This window comes from Mercenaria mercenaria, chromosome 4 (assembly GCF_021730395.1).
Source record: "Mercenaria mercenaria strain notata chromosome 4, MADL_Memer_1, whole genome shotgun sequence".
Taxonomy (NCBI): Eukaryota; Metazoa; Mollusca; class Bivalvia; order Venerida; family Veneridae; genus Mercenaria; species Mercenaria mercenaria.
The window spans coordinates 84898459-84919075 of NC_069364.1; the positions used below are offsets into that span (position 1 = coordinate 84898459).

Here is a 20617-nt window from a genome sequence, read left to right on the forward strand (position 1 = left end):
CTTTTTCTACATATTTTTTCTTATAACTATCACGATTTGAAATTCTTTACTTCTCTTACTAGCACTTAACTTATTTGTGACTTCTGAAATATGACTGAACAGGCTGATAATATTTTGTCTTTTTCTTGGTAACTATAGGAATCAAAAGAGCCTTGTATGATGTTAAGTGACTACGAATTTCTTACTAGCACTTAACTTATTTGTGACTTCTAAAATATGTACGAACAGGCTGTCAATATTTTGTTTTGTTCTTGGGATTTATAGGAATACAGCCTTATATGTTAAGTGTCTACGATTTTAAGAAACATTTCTTATCGTATATTTTCTTCTAAAATTGGATAAATTGCACAAGAAATATTATTCTGTTTTGTAAATTTAAGCCATGTTTTTGGTGTATATCTTATAATAGAAGATTGACCTTATAAGTACAATGTGCTTTCGTCAATATTCTTTGCATGCAAAATGGTTACTGTACTATTGTTATTTGTGAAATTCATGCAATAAATATGTTTAAACTAAATTTGTGTCTGAGAAAATATTTTCAAAAACAAATGATAAAACTGAAGAGGAAAGAGGATTTGAAAAAGGACAAAATTCCCATTTTTAAAATACTTGAATATATTATTTGCATTATAAAACTACGGTATTAACGTAAATATCCAATTCCTGACGGATCCACCACCTTTAGAAAGCGAGACAATATATGATTCATCTTAAAAGATACACCTTTTCTTGACAATAACGCCGTATCAGAGACTTCCGTGGCCGAGTAACGTTTGTTTGTTTGCTTTTTTGGGTTTAACGCCGTTTTTCAACAGTATTTCAGTCATGTAACGGCGGGCAGTTAACCTAACCAGTGTTCCTGGATTCTGTACCAGTACAAACCTGTTCTCCGCAAGTAACTTCCAACTTCCCCACATATATCAGAGGTGACGGACTAATGATTTCAGACACAATGTCGTTTATCAAATAGTCACGGAGAACATGCGCCCCGCCCGAGGATCGAACTCGCGACCCCGCGATCCGTAGACCGACGCTCTTACCTACTGAGCTAAGCGGGCGGGCTAACGTATCCTGTTAAATCCGCTTGGAAGGTTAAAAGCACAGCATGCAAAGTGAAAAAGTACAGCATAAAATAGAAACAGGCGATGCAAGTAAAGCACAAACACAGTTGAAACAACCGCAAATAAAATGAGATATACAATAAAATCAATGAAAGAATCGTATATGCATCTGAAAGGAGCTCATCTAAGGTTAACAAACACCGCATATATTGATGGCAGCATCCTTAATACAGTGTAAAGCACATCAAATGCATGTATAAGCACAGCACATTTAAGTAAAGGCGTAGACAGCATAAATCAGAAGGCAACCAGGGCTTTACATAGTTATGTATCAAGATTTGTCCCCGAGAAATGAATCATGTCATTCAGTTACCAATAAGCACGACTGTTCCTGAAAGCAAAATGTTTGAAACTGAACAAATATGTTTTTTTAAACCCTTCAGGTAATCCTGACTAATAATTTATGCTACATCATTGTTATCTCTAAATATATACGAGTATGTAAACAGATAATGTGCTTTGATAACAACGGTTCGAAACGCGCACATGAATATGTGTTAAATTATGATACTTAGTGTGCCATAATTATTTTTGACCTTGTATTAAAATGGATGTAACAGTGATTCTTGTGCTCATTATTGTCTTTTGTGTCACTTTCTTTTTTATGAAGCAACGGAAGCACTTACCACCTGGCCATTTTCGATTTCCAATTTTTGGCTCAGTATTTCTTCTCCGTAAATTAGCAAAACAAAGAAAACACCTGGTATTTGCTGAAGAGGCAAAAAGGTATGGGGGTATTTTCCGCTGGTATTTAGGCAAGCAGATGTTTGTGGTTCTCAGTGGAACTGATGTGATAAACGAAGCTTTGGTAAAGAAGGCGGAAGTGTTTAGTGACAGACCTCCACGCGCAGGGAGTGCATTTGCTTCGAAAGGTAGGTAAAACAATATTATCTTAGTTTTTTATTTACTTTATTTTGTATTACAGGAAATAGCTTATATTTGTGTTGACTATATAATACTGTACCCGCGTGCATCGTTATTATACACGGGCACGTTAAACAACAGGGATGTCTTTTCAAAAAAGAAATGGGTTATGCTGATAAAACAGTCTTATAAATCCAGTGGACATACGTCTCTCTCTCTCTCTCTCTCTCCCCCCCCCCCCCCCCCTCTCTCTCTCTCTCTCTCTCTCTCTCTCTCTCTCCCCCCCTCTCTCTCTCTCTCTCTCTTGTGAAATAACCAGCAACCAATGCCCTATGAATAATACACACTAGCTCTCAACATTTTTTTTAGAATGTGTTTTGGTCAGGGGTAAGTTATGTCTTTCATACAGCACCCTTTCCCTTTTCCTAACTATAATTTATACATATACATGTATAACGTTTTTCTAGCTAAATTTATGCATGTATAACGTTCCATTGAAAAGATTCTTCATCTTTGTTTGAAATTAAATCATATACTAGTCCATCTTAATCAATTTTTAAAGTTTGTGAAAAACTATAAAAGAAGTAAAAACAGAGCTTACATATTGGCCATTTTATTAGCAGTATTTCTCGTTTAATTATCTATTTTGAATGTTAAGGATGTACGAACGACTTTTTTCTAACGTTATAGATAGATAGAGAGATGGATTTATTTCAACATAAAATATCCCATTACATGGCAAGTAACATCAATACATGCAACAAACAATGTATGAATTAATATAGCCATATCAATCCACATTAAATGTTAAGGATAACACAAAAATGAGTTAAAAGAAACTCTTATTTCCATTGTGGTCCTTGAGATGTAGTGTTGTATGACACAGGAAGAATCAATGAATGAGAATAAAAGTTGCCGTGAAACATTAAAATGACTAGGTTATGACTAGACTGTACTAAAATGTTTAAAGCACATGTAAAAATTAAATATTAAAATGACTAGACTATCTTAACAAGGTGAAAACTTACTAGAAGAAAATGAAATTTTTTATAGCATATGTTGTAAAAGTTAAATAGAATTTTAAAAGTGTTCCTTGACCCTGGATTTAAAAGAAGAGATAGTTCTAGAATACCTGATATATTGTCCACAGGGTGCATCCCATATAAGCAAAAGACTTTTTGCCAAAGCCTTTTACAATAAGAATAACATAGTTCTTGCTATCTGACACTATATCACATGGACTGTCGGAGTTGGAACTAACCTTTACCCTGAACCTAGTACAGTATTTATGGACAGCACTGACAGGTGTAAAATTATCACTCATATAGAGGAAGCAAGGTTTGAACTCATTTTTGAAAATATGACAAAGAATAATTTGATTCGCTCTAACTACAACTGGTAACCAGTTAATATATGAAATATGATCGTTACCTATATGAGACCTAGGATGTAAACTTAATAAATTCTGATGAGCTTATTTTGAGTGACCTGTTACTTGTGTATTAACTCTTGAGTTAAACTGTTGAACCAAGAAGAAAAAGCATAGTCAAAATGAATGTATAAGGGAAGAGACTAAAAGTTTGTTTGTGTGTCGGGTGAGAAATTCACTTTTACGATACAAAAATTGTAACCTAGCATTTGAGTTCATGATTGCAGATCTAGCTATAGCATCAAAGGACAAACACTGATCAGGGGTGGCACCAAGATATTTAACTGATATTTTGGATTTGAATGTTTGACCATTGCAGTTTATATCAAGATTGGACTGGGATATTAACCTTTTTTGGAACCAAAATAAAATAGATTCTGTCTTGCCAAGATGCAAAGACAGCTTATTACAAACAAGCCACTGACTGACAATATTCAAGTCATGATCCAAAATCTTTCCGATGTCTCGCTTGTTTCTGGCCGAGACAAGGATTGCTGAATCATCCGCATAAAGTAAAAGTTTGTTCTTTATAGCAGCAGACATGTCATTTACGGAGATCAAAAACAAAGCAAAGGGCCTAAAATTGACCCTTGGGGACACCAAAGGATACATTGGCTGTTGAGGACAGAACAACTGGGAGCTCTGCTAGTTGGTGTCTGTCTGACAGATAAAAAGAAAACCATAGCAGGAAGTTTCAGAGAGACCTATAGCTTTCATTTTCATTAAGAAAATGGAATGATTAACTGTATCAAATGTCTTTTGGAGATCTAAAAGAACAATGCCAACAAGATAATCTTTGTCCATTTGAAAACGGATATCATCAGTGAGATGAATCAGACAAGTTCGACGGAAAACCCATGCCTGAAACTTGGCTGAAACTCATATAAGAGCCTGTTTGGATTAGGTATTCCTCTAAAAGCTCATAAGTGTCCCTCTCTATGACTTTAAAGACAACATTTAATATGGAGACTAGACGACAAGAGAAGAAAAAACATAGGTCACCGTACTCGTTTTCATTTACAGGGCATTTTCTTCATCCGCTGTTTAAACATTTCTGAAATTTTGTAAAATTCAAAAAAAATGGTGGTTCTTTATAAAACATATCATATCCCACTTAGTGTTATAGGGATTTCAGGTCTTACGGGTTAATATGAATACAAGGGTTTGTCAGTATTGTATAAGCATAAATGTCACTAATAAATCTCTTTCATTTTTACATGCTGACGTAGTAAGCCACCAACTTTATTTCCAATGGAACAAACGTATTTAGATCTACAAAAAAATTCTGACGTTAAGATTTTCAAAATATTTTGCAGCTTTAATGACACAAAAATGCTTCAAAATAGAAAGAAAAAGCAGGGGTCACCGTGCATCTAAGGGATTTATTAAGAAAAAAAGTGTTAAAGACTGATGCATTTTTATCTTTTTGTACTTTCTATTTAAATATATTTTTTTAGATAGTATATAGTGCTATCTTGAAATATTTTATTTCAGTTATAGCTTACCATTATATGTATCAGCCGGGAAAATTTTAAAACCAAACCGGATCTACTTTAATAGATATTTGAAATTTACCTACTCCTACCCCATTGTAAATCTTAGTCAGTTGTAGGCAAACGCCAGCCAAAAAAGTGATTTTTGTTTCGCAAAAAGTGGAATCTTATTGGTTAAATCAATGGTACATTATTAGCCATATTTTAATTACTTAGCAATAATTTTGGGCAAAACTTTTGTTAGAAAGCAATATTCGAAGAAACATTTTTCAAAATGGCGGATATCTTGAAAAAAAAACGCTCGTACATCCTTAAGACTACTAGTATTGAGTTTTAGGGTAGTTCTTCACGTTTAAAAAACCGGAAGTGATGGTGTAACGTTATTTATCCGGAAATTTAAACGTAGAATGAAACCTGGATTCGGCGTACGGAAATAAAAATCAGTTTATGAATTATTCTAACACGATCCGATTCATTTTCCTATTAAACAAAGAAGGAAGAAAGCAGTGAATTATCATACAACAAATCACTGCTCTGACGTCACAATTATTACGTCATGGCGTCAAGCGGCATAGCGGCGCGCTGGAAAAGAAACCGATTGAAAACGCGCAAATATTTAATGCATGTCATTAAGGATGTACTTTAAAATCCTTTATAACGTGTTAGAATCGAAATAATATATCTCATTTAGTGATTTGCTCTTGAATAAATCATTGCTTGTCGTTCAGATGCGTATTATTATATCACTCGGGCTACGCCCTCGTGATATAATTCCTTCGCATCTGAACTCCAAGCAATGATTTATTCAACGACAAATCACTGGATGAGATATATTATTTCTTAAATTGAAACCTGTGAGTAAATTTATTACAATGGCACTGTTGCTATATTTCTAAAGTCAAAATATGATATTAAAACATAGGGCACGTTAAAAATTCAAAATAATGTGTTAAAATTAGCGTGAAATGTCCGGTTCACTTTAATCATGGTCAAATATCTCAAAAATAAGCACACGGACGTATACATTTTATTTCACCAAATTATAGTCCATATATTTATTAACAACCGTGGGAAGTTTCATCAAAATCTACATTGTAGAAAGAATTCTATTCGCGAAAATGTTATGAAATGATTATGTTATGATTTTCCCATAGACTCCCATTATGAAATATTGCATAAGGTCCAAATTTTTCAAATCAGTCTAGCAAAAAATCAAGCACACGACCCTATCTATTTTATTTGCTGAATTGTCTAGGTTTATTCTGAAGTTTTGAAAAAATCAGAGTTTAATCAAATTCTACATTGTAGAAAAAAATTCGATCCAAACGTGCAGAACTACCTGAAATCAGTTCTAATGTAACAAACAACTTTAATAATATGAAATAAGGCAAAGCCTCAAAGCGAGCTCAAAGAAATCGGATTTAGCTAAAAATAACATGCATCATTTATTTGTCACAAAGAAACTATCCCCTACTCACAAGAATTCAGGAGAACCCATTCACTTGAAAAAGTCTACATTTAGTGTCACCATACCTGTAACAGTGAATATCATACGTTGCAAAAATTATGGGAAGCCGGTGTCACGGTGACGTCATTACCGCGTTCCCGTTTTCTTTCTGCTTATTAATGACATTTTTTCCATTTTCTGGCCGATGCTTGATCTTTTAAATGAAAATAATATTTTTTTTCAAACAACTGGAAAACATTCTTTCATTATTGTTAAGTGATGAATATTTTTTAGCAATTGAATGAAGTTCTGTATTCACTCCGGAAAGAAGTACTTCCTGTGAGCACCTATCCGTTAGGGTGCGCTTTTTAAGAACTTCCGACGAAACTTTTCAAATCCATCACCAAGTGTGGAAGTATACTTGCGTTACCGTAAAGCTCGATTCTCGAGCAGGCCCTTCGGGCCTGTTCTTCGAGCTCGCTATAATTCTCCATAGGGAGGGGTGTACATGGCAGACGTTACTGGCCCACGACTTCATACAACAAACTAATTTTCTTCATTAATTGTCTACATTTCATATGAATGTTTTAGGCATCGCGTGGAGTAACTATGGCAACTATTGGAGAGAATTGCGACGTTTCACTTATCGTACCCTTCGGGATTTCGGTGTAGGGAAAACTTCAACAGAAGAAAAGATCAATGCAGAGATTGCGGTTGTGTCTGAATTTCTGAAAACCTCGAAAGGACAACCTGTATCAGTTTCTGCGTTGATGCAGAAATTGGTTGCAAACGTTATTTATGGAATCATATTTGGGCGGAGGTAATTCAAAGTAACTATTGTTGATACATTTTTGAAAATAATGTTTTCATCTTACATATGCTGGCAACTTGCCTCCGATACAAATGCATTTCAAATAACCCGGAAAATCAACATTCAGCGTGCATATAAAAGTATTTACTACCAATTTTGTTTCCTTTTTTCGGTTTCAGATATTAAATTTGTATCCTAGTCCATATAAATCTGACATTTTCTCTCCAGCTGTGAATGTGTAAAGATATAAATATAGCATAAAATAATATTTCAGTGTAAAATGTTCACTCAAACTGTGAACATATACCAATAATAATGATAATGTGTGTTATGACTTAGTGTTAGACCATTCATGGTCTTTGTTATAACTGAAATTGAACTCTGTACCAATAAATGTGAGGGGCTAAGTAGTATTCAGGTTCTGTTCAAAGCGGTACACTTACCTTTTGGTGTTAGCAAAATACATACTGATTACGTGTACAGCTGGGATGTAAATAAATAGAATAAGGAAAATGTAAATATGTCACAGAGTGAGAAAAATGTGTAGCCAGACCGGGACTCGAACCCGGGGTCTCGGAATACCGTTCCAATGCTTTACCGACTTAGATAGGCGGGTCACCTACACTTATACAGTGACATAAGGTGTTATCAAAATAATAAAACTTTATATAAAACATTATTACAACACACAATAATAGCATATGAAGAGCAGTATATATTTAGTAACTGGTCAAATCTACATCCAATCATTAAGCTTTCCTATTCCCGAGACTAGACACAATTCTTCTAGATTCTACATTTGACAGACATTTTAGTGCTTGCAAACCTGAACTGTTACGATCTTGATGCTGTAAAATCAGACACCCCATAAGCACATTGGTGTATATACTGGAACTTAGGAATGATGGCGTTGCCTCGTCTCCAACTCGACATACTGTGATGCCGGCGTGTATGTTGGTGCTGTTATTTTCATATAATTTTATGGCTTATTTGTGTTGATGGGTATTCGAAGCAATCCTTTCACTGCACATTTTCCCTGTAGAGACAACATATCTGTGACCTGCCTTGTGAAATGTGACTTTGGTTGCGTTTCCTGCACTAAATGTTTCGAACGATTCTACCCTTACATATTTTATTTTCATAAAAATGTAGAAAACTTGTGCATATTAACTGAAAAAAGAATAAAACACTCAATATGTACAATATTGCATTACATTGTTTAATTCTGACCATAAATAACTGCTCAACAGGTACGATTATAGTGATCCAGAATTTGACCGTGTCACAAAGCTGTCCAATGTGCTGAACAGTGCTTCTCCGATTAGCGCCACGTTCTTCCTGCCGAAATTCCTGGCCAAATATGTCAATACAAGGGTAAGTTTGACACATGATACGCTTATAGTAAGAAACAGACTTGACGCTTTGCTGATAATTCACCCCAACTTATGCAACAGTAAGTTTGTTACTAGTTAGCTAGTTCGGAAAGTATATTCTTGTTGCTTGTATTGCTGTTTAAATTCAAGATTAAACAAATGTATATTTATTTGAAAATAAACAGCAGTGACCGACGGCATCTATTCAAAGGTGGTCCAGAGCACAAGTTTTACTATTTATCATCTCGTACCAATTCTTATTCGTTGTGCCGTGGAAGAACAGTCAACTTTCACATGTGTATTTGACATACAACTGAATTCTGTATCTTACGTGAGTATGAAATATGTTTGCATAGAACGCAGTTAATAAACGGTTATGTAGTTTTTCCCTGTATTTTAAATAGATATATGATACTTTCCTCTTCAGGATGCCGAGACTGAGGAAAGGAGGAAAAAGGCGTTAGATGATATGGCGTGTTATGTGTCTGCACAAATTGAAGAGCACAAAGCTACCTTTGATTCTAACAATATCCGCGATTTCCTCGATATTTATCTAGACACTGACAGAGACAGTGAGGATGGCAAACAGTCGATTATCAACAGTAAGAATCTGTTATACAGATGTAGGGGCCTACATTGTTTTTGTTTTTTCAAAATTATAGAAGTTTTTGTTTTTTCAAAATTATAAGCACAACCTAAAATAATCAGTCTATTGCTGTTATATATTATAAGTCCCCAACTGTTGCTTCGCTGCACAAAATGGCCGCGATCTTTACTTTCTGACTGTAAATGCATGAAGTATTTCCTCATTTCCACATCACTTTCTTTTCGCCTTCATCTTCATGTATTAAATCCGTTAAAATCCCCGGGTGGGGCGTATGTTCTCCGTGAAGATTTGATAAAAGGCATTGTGTCTGAAATCATTCGTCCTCCACCCCTGATTATTCATGTGGGGACGTTTGCAGTTACTTGCGGAGAACGGGTTTGTACCGGTGAAGAATCCAGGAACACTGGTAATGTTTACTGTCCGCCGTTAGTTAACTGAAATACTGTTGAAAAACGGCGTTAAACCCAAAACAAACAAACAAACAATAAATCCGTTAAAACCAACAGCAACTTATGTTTTGACTTTTGCCCTGCATACCAACAAACACGCCCCTCTTCCACCCTTAGAATACATAGCGGGGGGAGGGTGCGGGAGAGAGACTTATGTTTTTGCGACAAAAACTCCTTCTAGTTTATGGAAGTAGGTCAAAGGTCAAGGTAACTATTGAAGGTGATATAAAAACTGTTTCTGCTCCATAACTATAATATGCATTGTTGGATTATCTTAGTACTACATACAGATGTTCCCCACGATGAGACAATGTGCCAACACATGATAGATGATTGTCGTTGATAGGTCAAGGTCACTGTTTAAGATAAAGTGAACATTTGTATCCACTCCATAACTTTTTGATTGCATTGAAGGATTGTTTAATTACATCATAGAAAAGTTCCCTATAATTAGACTATGATCCATAGTTGTCGGTCACTATTTAAAAAGGTTAAGTAAAATTCCGCTCCACATCTGTGATTTGCATGGAAGTTTTCCACCGGTGGGGTACTTTTGCATTGCTACTGCAATACTTGGTCACTTATTCCACTGAAAGCATCAAAAGATAAATCGTCACATTTTTCATTAATTTCTAATTTAAGTCTAGATAAACTTGGTGTTTAACATTGACCGGTTATATAGCGAAATCTATGAACCAGCGATTTATATTAGAGGCCGAGTAATAATTACAGTAACAATAAAACTGTAAAATTTACATGACTTTAATGCATGTACAACGTTAGATTGATTTCATGTGCAACTTTAACTTTTTAAACAGAGGAAAGTATGTTTTGGGTGATTGTTGACATTTTTGTTGCCGGCACTGAGACCACGAAGACAACTTTGGACTGGGCGTTTCTGTACCTGTCAGAATTTCCCGACGTTCAGAAAAAGTGCCAAGAAGAAATTGAAAAGGTATTCCTAAATATGATATTCTTTATTATAACTTTTATTGGTCCAAGGCTCGACTACCAGGTATACGCGTAGGTAATATATATATTTTGTCATGAAAAATTGACATGAACTGGAATGCTTTGCCCAGTCTTCGTTACATTGCTACACGCTATACATTTTATTCCATTTGTGTCTTTTTTCAATGTTTTAACTTTTACTGATACGCTGCCTTTAGCGTTAAAAAATACAATTCTTAGCATCAAAATGTCGGTGTTGAGCCCGGCAACACTTGAATAACAACCTCAACTGAATTCTGAACATTATGTATCAATGAAACACGAATTGTCAAATAATCATGTTACGATATATTTCAGTTATTGAAAATTGAGAGAATATAGTTAAAAGGTCTTCATTAATAAATATTAACTTTTAAGTCTATGATTTTCCTGATGGTTCTCAAACGTACTGCTCTAACAGGTATATCCGTGCAATAATGCACCATCGCAAAATACTGCAGTCGCTGTGTTAAATAACTCTTCAATTTACGTCAATTAAAGATTTGCAGCAACATGAAAACAATAGTTTACTTTTAAATAATTGAAAGGGTGCTGCTTGCTTAACACATTTGCTTCTTTGTTGATATACGCGTAATGCGATTCGCATAATTTAAGGTGCAACATTTTGGCAATACGACCTTACATACGACACGCTTGCTTTAATATCACCAACACAGCTCCAGGTGGCTATAAAATACTTTAATAACCGCAGTGGCATGTGTGGTTTTGAACTGCTGCTTTTGTCACTTAAAGGTCATTGGAGGCAAGCCTATTGAATATCGTGATCGGAACAGTCTGGTATATGTTAATGCAACAATCATGGAAGTTCACAGGCATTGCTGTATGGGTAAGACATATCTAAAATACTGGAAATCTTGCACATATTTCCTGTGTAAGTTCGTTGCATATATCTCTAAGCTTCGATTTTCAAATGTTAATTGCTAATACAATGTATATAAACGTTTCATTGACATTGATAATGTCTAATGAGTGAAAACCCAAGAGTGTCCGGCCTTAAGTTCCTTCAACAAAAAACGATCTTCCCAACAGAATCTGTACCGATAAATTAATAAGCTTTATTCAACAGGTTATTCAACTAAACTAAGCTCCTGGTATATCATTTTGATATTACGAATGTTATTAGAATTGTAAGCACTGCTTTTTTACCTTGACTAAAATAGGGGGCCTCCGTGGCCGAGTGGTTAAGGTCGCTGACTTCAAATCACTTGCCCCTCATCGATGTGGGTTCGAGCCTCACTCGGGGCGTTGAATTCTTCATGTGAGGAAGCCATCCAGCTGGCTTACGGAAGGTCGGTGGTTCTACCCAGGTGCCCGCTCGTGATGAAAAAATGCACGGAGGGGCACATGGGGTCTTCCTCCACCATTAAAGCTGGAAAGTCGCCATATGACCTATCATGTGTCGGTGCGACGTTAAATCCAACCAAAAAAAAAAATTGACTAAAATAGTTATATTTTCAGCCCCCTTAAACCTTCCACACTGCACGAGTCAAGACACAACACTGGGTGGCTACCATATTCCTGAAGGAACAATTATCTTTCCTATGCAATATTCAGTCAGTAGGGACCCTAAGCTCTTCAAAGACCCCGAGAAGTTCGATCCTACTCGATTCATTGACAGTAAGGGACAGCTGATTAACAATCTTCCGATAGTGCCGTTTTCCACAGGTAAACCATATCTTACGATAGCTTGTGTTTTATCAAGGTTGAGACTTAATAAACGATGAAGAACATGTTTTTAAGTGCAGTGTTTACACATGTTTTATTTTGATCGTAAATGAAACCAACCTCCGCGCAGGAATATTGTCAAACAATCTACTGTACCGAAAAGGGAAGTAACACTGTGTTGGAGTTTGAAATAAAACCTGCGGTCCTAAGGTGGCAGGGGAGCGGTTTCGTAGTTTGGCCCCTGTCGATTTTCTGTATAAACAGGACAGGGTAGATATAAAGGCATATCTATCTTACTGGTTATTTATCATTATTAATTCTTTAATATATCTGGGGAATGAGGAACGGTTAATGATTCTACATGGCGGGTGTTTTAAAATTCCTAGCTCCGTACTTCCGTATGAGGCTAAAACATAAACATCAGAACAAAAAGTCGGCCAGGCGCTCGGCTGTTATCCATCCACTTTTTTTCAAGTGAAAATTAGGGAAATAAAGTGGTGGTTGGGAGACACATTCCACACCACCTGGGTATGCATCTATGTTCGCACTATACATAAATGCTACGAAATTGGATTTAAAAATACAAAATGGATGAATGGCAGAGTTCAAAGTGAGGCCCGGTTAGGCTAATTTTGGTCTATAAAATTTGGGTGATTTGGCCAATTTTCACTACATCTGGCATGGAAAGCGACAGGTGCATAGGACCGGAGAGTTGTCTTTATGTAGTCTATAGTATCTGCAATAGTCCATAGTAGTTTCAAAGAGAAATAAGCAAAAACGAGATTTCTATGGATATTTCAACACTGGTACCCACACGTCAATGTGGAATTCGCAAATCTGCACTCCCCTGCCACCTAAGAGGAATGTGGTTTCTGTTAACATGCTTTCTTAAACAGTGTTGTCTATATATAAATAAGCGAATTATTTTAGAAGACAACTGAGTGTGTATGTAAACTAAATTTCATCCTAAACATTTAATGTATACTACTTGTGATTCATGATGTCAAAAACTAAAAACCGTTCATTGTTACACTCTTCTACAATGTAATCAAGAGTCACCTAAATCAGAAAAATCTTGTTTATACCCCTATGGGAAACTTCTTAACTATGTACTGGTAACTATTTCCCAAGACAAGATAGGAAATTATAACTTCGTGCATAGTATACATTTTCATTTGATTTACTTTCGGAACTCTCTGCAATGTATGCATTTAAGAAACTTCATTTAAGCTTTCTTTGTTATGATTTTTGTATGAACAATAATAATTTCTTTTCCCACAGGACCTCGTGTATGTTTAGGGGAGGCACTGGCAAGAACTGAGATTTTCCTTGTGATCACAAATCTCCTGCAAATGTTCAACTTCTCTCCAGAAAATCCAGACAAACCGCAAGATTTCGCATGCGACGTTACGCAAAGTCTTAATGTTGCTGTCCCGTTTAAACTCCGTGTTAGTAAAAGATGGTAAACGTGAACAAGATATATTTATATCACACTGATACAGACATTATTAAAGTATTTGTTTTAATAATAAAACCTGATTAGTTTAGAGAATATATTAAGAAACGCATTCTTGTGTTGATGTAACACATTCTTGAGCGAGTTCGATCAAGTACTATAGTTACAACCATACAATTGTCATACAATTGTCACAGTCTAGTCTGGGCGAGTAGTGACAAGACAAGATTGCGGCGAAAGGAACTTTGTAAGACGGTGAAAAGTACTTTTGCATATTATATAAAGGATTTTAAGAACAAAGTAAAACTTTATTTATGATATTACATATTGACGTAAAACCCCTTTGCTTTTTGAAGTGTTTTTGCATCTACGTCTGGAACAATACTGCCGCCTTATCAATTTAACCATGGCAAACAGTGGGTTTCGTTTCATTTACCTGTGTTATTGACATTCCTTACAGAACAAGAGTTTTACTAACGCACTTTATCGAACTTTCTCTAAATTAATTGGAATGAAAACTCGGAAAATAGTGCGACATCCATAATACTGTTGACACTGCTGTAAACGTCACATCTACCGATATAGTTTTTCTTGAAAGACTGTTCTTAATTATCAAAAGTCAATCAGTTTATTCTGTTGTAATGATTAAGATTTCATTTTCCGTATGCAATGTGATATTTGATAAGTGACGCCATACATGTAGTCTTTATCCAAAAGTACCCGTACTGCTGGTGGTGAAGACCGAAATACAAATTCTTGAATAGATCTATAGTTTAAGTAATTAAAGTATCATCATCAGTTTTATCTTTATAATGTTTACCATAATCATACAGATATTACGAGTCAGACAGTAAGTCTATAAGATCTTTTGGGAGCACATAACATAACCAAACAAATTTCTTCATAGAAAACCAGGGAAAAAGTATATTTATACGGGTATTAAGAAAATTCGTGCGTTTTAATATATTGCATCCTTCTATAAAAGAGAGATAACTAGCAAAATTAAACCACTACAGGTAAAAAATATGAGCAGATTTTGAAAGTATAAAAGATTTGAGTAAATTTTGCGTTGTCTAAGAAATTGACACGGTAAAATGCAAAATTATATGTATGTTAACTTTTAATGACTTGCAGTTTTACTTGCAGGACGAAACGGTGTCTAAAGTTTAATAAATGTGTTTCATGAATCGCATTTTGAAAAGGAAAAGGAAAGAAAGAGATGCAATAATATGTAGAAGTACAGTGGATCTTAGATCTTAGTAAATACATAAGTTTTGTGAATTTTAGTCTTAAATAGAAATAAGCAGATGAAATCAATGGCAACTTGATTAATGAAATATTTCAGTATATGTACGAGTTTCAGCAATACCAGTTCTAAAAGAGGGGGATGACGGTGGAGAACGAAATGTAGTAAAGTATGAAAATGTCTGTGATTTAAATAAAGAATTCCCACAATTTAAAGGAAAAGAAAAAGTAAAAAAAAGAGATATTGATTAAATTAAAATTATTAGTGTTGAGTTAGGAGTATGAGAGATGTTGAATATGAAATATTCGCACATCCGACTTACATATTAGGCGTTTGAGAATTAAGACAATAGCTTATTTTATTATGTGGGTTGTTCTGAAACCTATTTGCGATGGGTGTTTTAAACTTTGTTTTTTCTGTTCGTCAATCCATCTGTCAGACAGAGACAATTTGTATTAGGGATATCGCCAAAAGTATTAAAATTAAACAAAGTAACGAAATTGTGAAAGAATGTTACTCAACATAAGGAGTTGCTTTAGATGTGTGCAATTGTAGTTTTGCTTTAGCATCATCTCACGCATAGTGAGATATTGTGGTCGTCCGTCTTCGTCTATCGTCGTCCGTCGTTCACAATTTCGCTGCAAACAGTCAAAGGGGTCAAAACTGAAGCACAGTCGTTATGAAACATAGACAGATGCTTTTGTTAACAAAATCTCGGCGGAGTTTGTAACTTGGTCACCTTGGCTCAAACACTAGGTGATGAGGTCATTTCATAAAATAAAAAAAGCATTGTTAACACTCTATATGTCATTTTTATACCTAAACCATCAAACATATATAGTGTTACAGCTGCCCCTGTGTGCGTCCGTCCGCCCGTGCAAAAACTCTTATCCAGCCAATAATTTTGTTGTGCTAAGTTGGATTATCAAGTAACTTTGCAAAAGTGACTGTCGGGAATCGATAACATATTTATAGCGCATTTATGTAACGTGACGTACCGCGCTTACGTTGACGTCACTTCCTACGTAACGTTGTTTTTGATACACATAACATATATAGAGTAAAGGTCGAATCTGGAAACCACAACGCAGTTTGTTTGTTCATTATACATCCCCACATTGTTGGTGCCGTGAGAAATTCTACAATCATTACGATGAATCTACAAAAGCTTATTTCTACTAGAGAGGGCCAGCGTCGTCTTATTTCTATACAACTGGAGAAATTCAACAACGAGTTGTCACAGTCGGAGAAGACAGCCCTGCTCGAAATCATGGAGGAGAAGGCAGAGATCATCAAGAATCTGAACGAGAAGATTGTAAATCATCCAGATGTTGAAGATTTGGAAACAGAACTGGTAGATAGTGATGAATATTCCATTGACTTACGTTTGAAACTACGGAAACTGAAGGAGGACATCACGAAGTCTAGTGACACTAATAACGGCAGTGTGATCCGTGATTCGCAGGATTTTAACGGTAGTGCTAGAACTGTATCAGGTGAGAACGTTTCTCATTCTAGTAGATCTATTCATAGAGTACCATCTGATAATTCATCATTTCATAGACTACCTAAACTGAGCTTACCGACGTTTGATGGAAATGTCGCACAATGGCAATCATTTTGGGACTCGTATGAGGCTGCTGTACATTTGAACCAAACTGTCTGATGTCCAAAAGTTTAACTACTTACGTTCCTTACTGCAAGACACTGCATCTACCGCCATAGCAGGTTTTCCACTGACTAACGCAAATTATCAGAAAGCTATAGATTTGTTACAAGAAAGATTCGGACAATCTCACAAGATTATAGATACTTACATGCAGTCGCTTCTAGATCTGCCGATTCCAGACAACAGCGTGGCGAGTCTACGCAGATTTCATGACAAAATGGAGAATTACATCCGGGGATTAGAATCTTTAGGTGAATGTCAGAACTCTTATGGAGATTTACTTGTACCTATAATCATGAAAAAACTTCCTGCCGAATTACGACGGAATTTAGCGCGAGAACACGGAAATGCACGATGGCAACTGCAAGATTTGAGACCAGCTATAGCCAGAGAAATTAACATTTTAGAAGTGGATCAGACCGACGACAATAGAGAACCACACGTGCCAACGGCGTCTTTATTCACTGGAACCGGAAAGAAAAAATACATAACAAAAAATCATCCGCGCACGATTAACAGTGATAACAATAAATCAAAGAAACTGTGTCTATTCTGTGGAGATCAACATACGTCCCTAAACTGTGAAAAAGTGAAAACCCTTGATGAAAGACTTTCTATCGTAAAATCTAAACGCCTATGTTACAACTGCCTGGGAAAACACCAAGTTTCGGATTGTCGTTCCAAATTCCGGTGCAGAAATTGTCAGCGAAAACATCACTCCAGTATTTGTGACCAACCATCATCTGTGCAAGGTTTGAATCCAAGTGCATCGCCGTTCGTGAGTTCTACTTCCGGTCCAACGGGAACACCGGGAACCGCTATTCAACTTCATTCAACTACACATCAAAGGTCGAAAGTTCTACTCAAGACTGCAGTCGCTCAAGTAAGTTCACAAGATGATATTACAACTGCTACAAACATATTATTAGATGAAGGCGCGCAGAGGTGTTTTATTACAGAAGGGCTTGCTGAGAAACTGAAATTAAAACACACCGGTTCGGACACTATATCTTTAGCATGTTTTGGTGGCAAATCAGAACAGTGTCGTTATATACCCACGGGCAGAGTGTTTCTACACGTCGAACAGGGAGAACCATACCGCTAGACGTACTTACTGTACCGACCATTGCCGTGCCATTACCAAACTTACAGCAAGAAGTGAAATGCATGAACTATATTAGATGTCTTAAACTTGCGCATCCTATTTCTGACGCTGACGACGATTTCGAGGTATCGCTTTTGATTGGAGCCGACTACTATTGGCAGATCGTCCAGAATGAGGTCGTCAGGGGTAACGGACCGACGGCAGTGAAATCAAAGATCGGGTATCTACTGTCAGGACCACTTCCGGTTGCTAATAAAAAGTCGTCTGCCAGCTACATGTTTAACGTCATTACAGCGCCACCTAATGTCACAGACCTTGAGAGATTTTGGAAGCTCGAATCAATGGGGATATCTGAAGATGAGGCTGAAACATCTACTTCCGGTATACTAAACACCTATAAAGAAAACTGTATCACGTACAAAGATGGGCGTTATGTGGCCAAGCTGCCTTGAAAAGAAGATCACCCCGTGCTTCCTACCAACTACGAAGTTTGCAAGAGACGTACAGAGAACACAATTAAACGACTTTCAACAGAACCGGATTTACTAAAAAACTATGGACAAATCATAGACGATCAGTTGAAACGCGGATTTATTGAGATATGTGATGCAGACGCCAACCCCACCCACCCTGTACATTACATACCACATCATCACGTAAAGAAGGAGTCAAATACAACACCTATCCGTATCGTGTATGACTGCAGTTGTAAGTCACGTGACCAGCCTAGTCTGAACGATTGCCTGTTGTCTACACCACCTGAATTAAATGATTTGACTGGAATTCTACTTCGTTTTCGAATGAATAGATACGCCATAGCAACAGACATAGAGAAGGCTTTTCTTAATATTGGTCTAGACGAGAAGGATCGAGATGTCACGCGATTTCTATGGCTCAGCGACCCTAGCAACCCAGACAGCGACTTGACAACATACAGATTTCGTGCAGTCCTTTTCGGAGCTACGTCATCACCTTTCATTCTGAGCGCAACAATATTGAAGCACCTTGAACTCAACAGCGACAAGAAGGCGAGTGAGTACTTACGACAAGATCTATACGTTGACAACGTTATTTCAAGCTTCCAACAGGAAGATGAGCTTCTACAGTTCTACAGCGAGTCACGTGAGCTAATGTCGTCTGCAGATTTCAACCTGAGGTCCTGGAGTTCTAACAGTAACAAGCTCCGTGTGCAAGCAATCAAAGATTCAGTCTTAGATTTAGGTCGATGTCCTAAGGTACTCGGCATGAGATGGGACACAGAGAGTGACGTTTTATTGTATCCAGCGAAGAACATCCCAACTACCCAAATTATTAACAAGAGAGAAATATTGCAGCATACGTCCCGACTCTACGATCCCTTAGGTCTACTTAGTCCAGTTACTATCAGAGCGAAGCTACTTCTCCAAGAATTATGGCAACAGAAGTTTGAATGGGACATGCCCTTACCGCACGACATACAAGAAAAATGGCGTAGTTTAATTACAGACTTGAATTCAGTGACAACCACTACGTTTCCTAGATACTACTTTGAGAATACAGCGCATACATCCAACTACACCTGTATTCACATATTCTGCGACGCTAGTTTGTTATCTTATGGTGCTACGGCATACGTCTGCAGAGACAACCAGTCTACATTGATGATGGCTAAGACGCGTGTTGCTCCGTTGAAAAAGTTAACGTTACCGAGGTTAGAGCTGATGGCTGCAGTGATTGGTTCCAGACTCTGTAAGCACCTGAAGCAGAACACCAGCATACCACAGATACACCTTTGGTCAGACAGTCAGATTGTGTTGTACTGGCTCCAGACGTCCAAGACACTCCAGCGATTCGTTAGGAACCGTGTGACTGAAATCCACGAGCTGACCGAAAACCGAAAATGGAGGTATTGCCCGACGAAGGACAATCCCGCAGATTTACTCACCAGAGGAATTTCGACATCGCACTTCAAAATTAGTAATCTATGGTTCCACGGACCTAAATGGCTCACTACACCTGACAGTTGGCCAGTTTGGCAAGAAAAAGATACTTATGTTACTATGGCAACGATTACAGAACCAGTACCTACTAGCAAATCGGAAGATACAGCTTTACCAGTAAACAACAGCAGTTTTGTCGACATGTCAAGATTCAGCTCGTTGGCAAAGTAACTCAGAGTTACAGCTTATGTACTGCGTTTCATAGATAACTGTCGAGGCGGGAGGTCCACTCGAAGTCAACAAACTTTAACTACAGAGGAACTTCACAGGGCAGAGAAGGTGCGCATACGAAGCTGCCAGATGTCTAAATATCAAGCAGAAGTGAAAGATATACAGACCAAGAGATACAAACTCCCACTATCTAGACAACTTAAATTATTTCTCAACAATGGAATTTTGAAGTGCCGTGGACGTATCCACAATGCACCACTAGACGAAATGACCAAGTACCCGTACCTGTTACCAGCTAAACATCCATTCACCAACTTGGTTATCAAGGACGCACACTCAAGATTACTACATACCGGCGTTAGTTCAACTATCACGTTCTTAAGACAGAAGTACTGGATTCCGTCTATCCGTCAAAATGTGAAGGTCATACTACGTAAATGTACCTGTTGTAAGAAGATTGTTGGTAAACCATACTCAGCACCTGATCCACCTCCACTACCAAAGAGCAGAGTTTCTGACGTCAAACCGTTTACCTACACAGGAGTAGATTTTTACTGGGGCATTACTGGTTCGAGATAACAACAGAAACGACGTTAAGGCATACCTATGCTTGTTTACGTGCGCTACTACGAGAGCAGTTCATCTAGAACTAGTTCCAGATCTATCAGCAGAGTCATTCCTACAAGCATTCCGACGTTTTTGTAGCAGAAAATCTGTT

General features: G+C 37.0%; 3 protein-coding genes across 3 annotated transcripts; all 3 read left to right on the forward strand.

The window, feature by feature from the left end:
- Positions 1-1570: 1570 nt before the first annotated feature.
- LOC123552340 (cytochrome P450 2B4-like) lies at positions 1571-14836 on the forward strand. Its single transcript, XM_045341927.2, has 8 exons — positions 1571-1996; positions 6949-7177; positions 8419-8542; positions 8969-9143; positions 10416-10552; positions 11341-11434; positions 12067-12273; positions 13555-14836. The coding sequence occupies exons 1-8, from the start codon at positions 1672-1674 to the stop codon at positions 13737-13739; spliced, it is 1476 nt and encodes a 491-aa protein (XP_045197862.2). The 5' UTR covers positions 1571-1671; the 3' UTR covers positions 13740-14836.
- Positions 14837-16128: 1292 nt separating this feature from the next.
- On the forward strand, positions 16129-17749 carry LOC128556688 (uncharacterized). Its single transcript, XM_053542316.1, has 2 exons — positions 16129-16471; positions 16680-17749. The coding sequence occupies exons 1-2, from the start codon at positions 16129-16131 to the stop codon at positions 17747-17749; spliced, it is 1413 nt and encodes a 470-aa protein (XP_053398291.1).
- An 800-nt stretch (positions 17750-18549) lies between these two features.
- On the forward strand, positions 18550-19899 carry LOC123526990 (uncharacterized). The gene has a single exon (XM_045306245.2). The coding sequence runs from the start codon at positions 18550-18552 to the stop codon at positions 19897-19899; it is 1350 nt and encodes a 449-aa protein (XP_045162180.2).
- Positions 19900-20617: the final 718 nt, after the last annotated feature.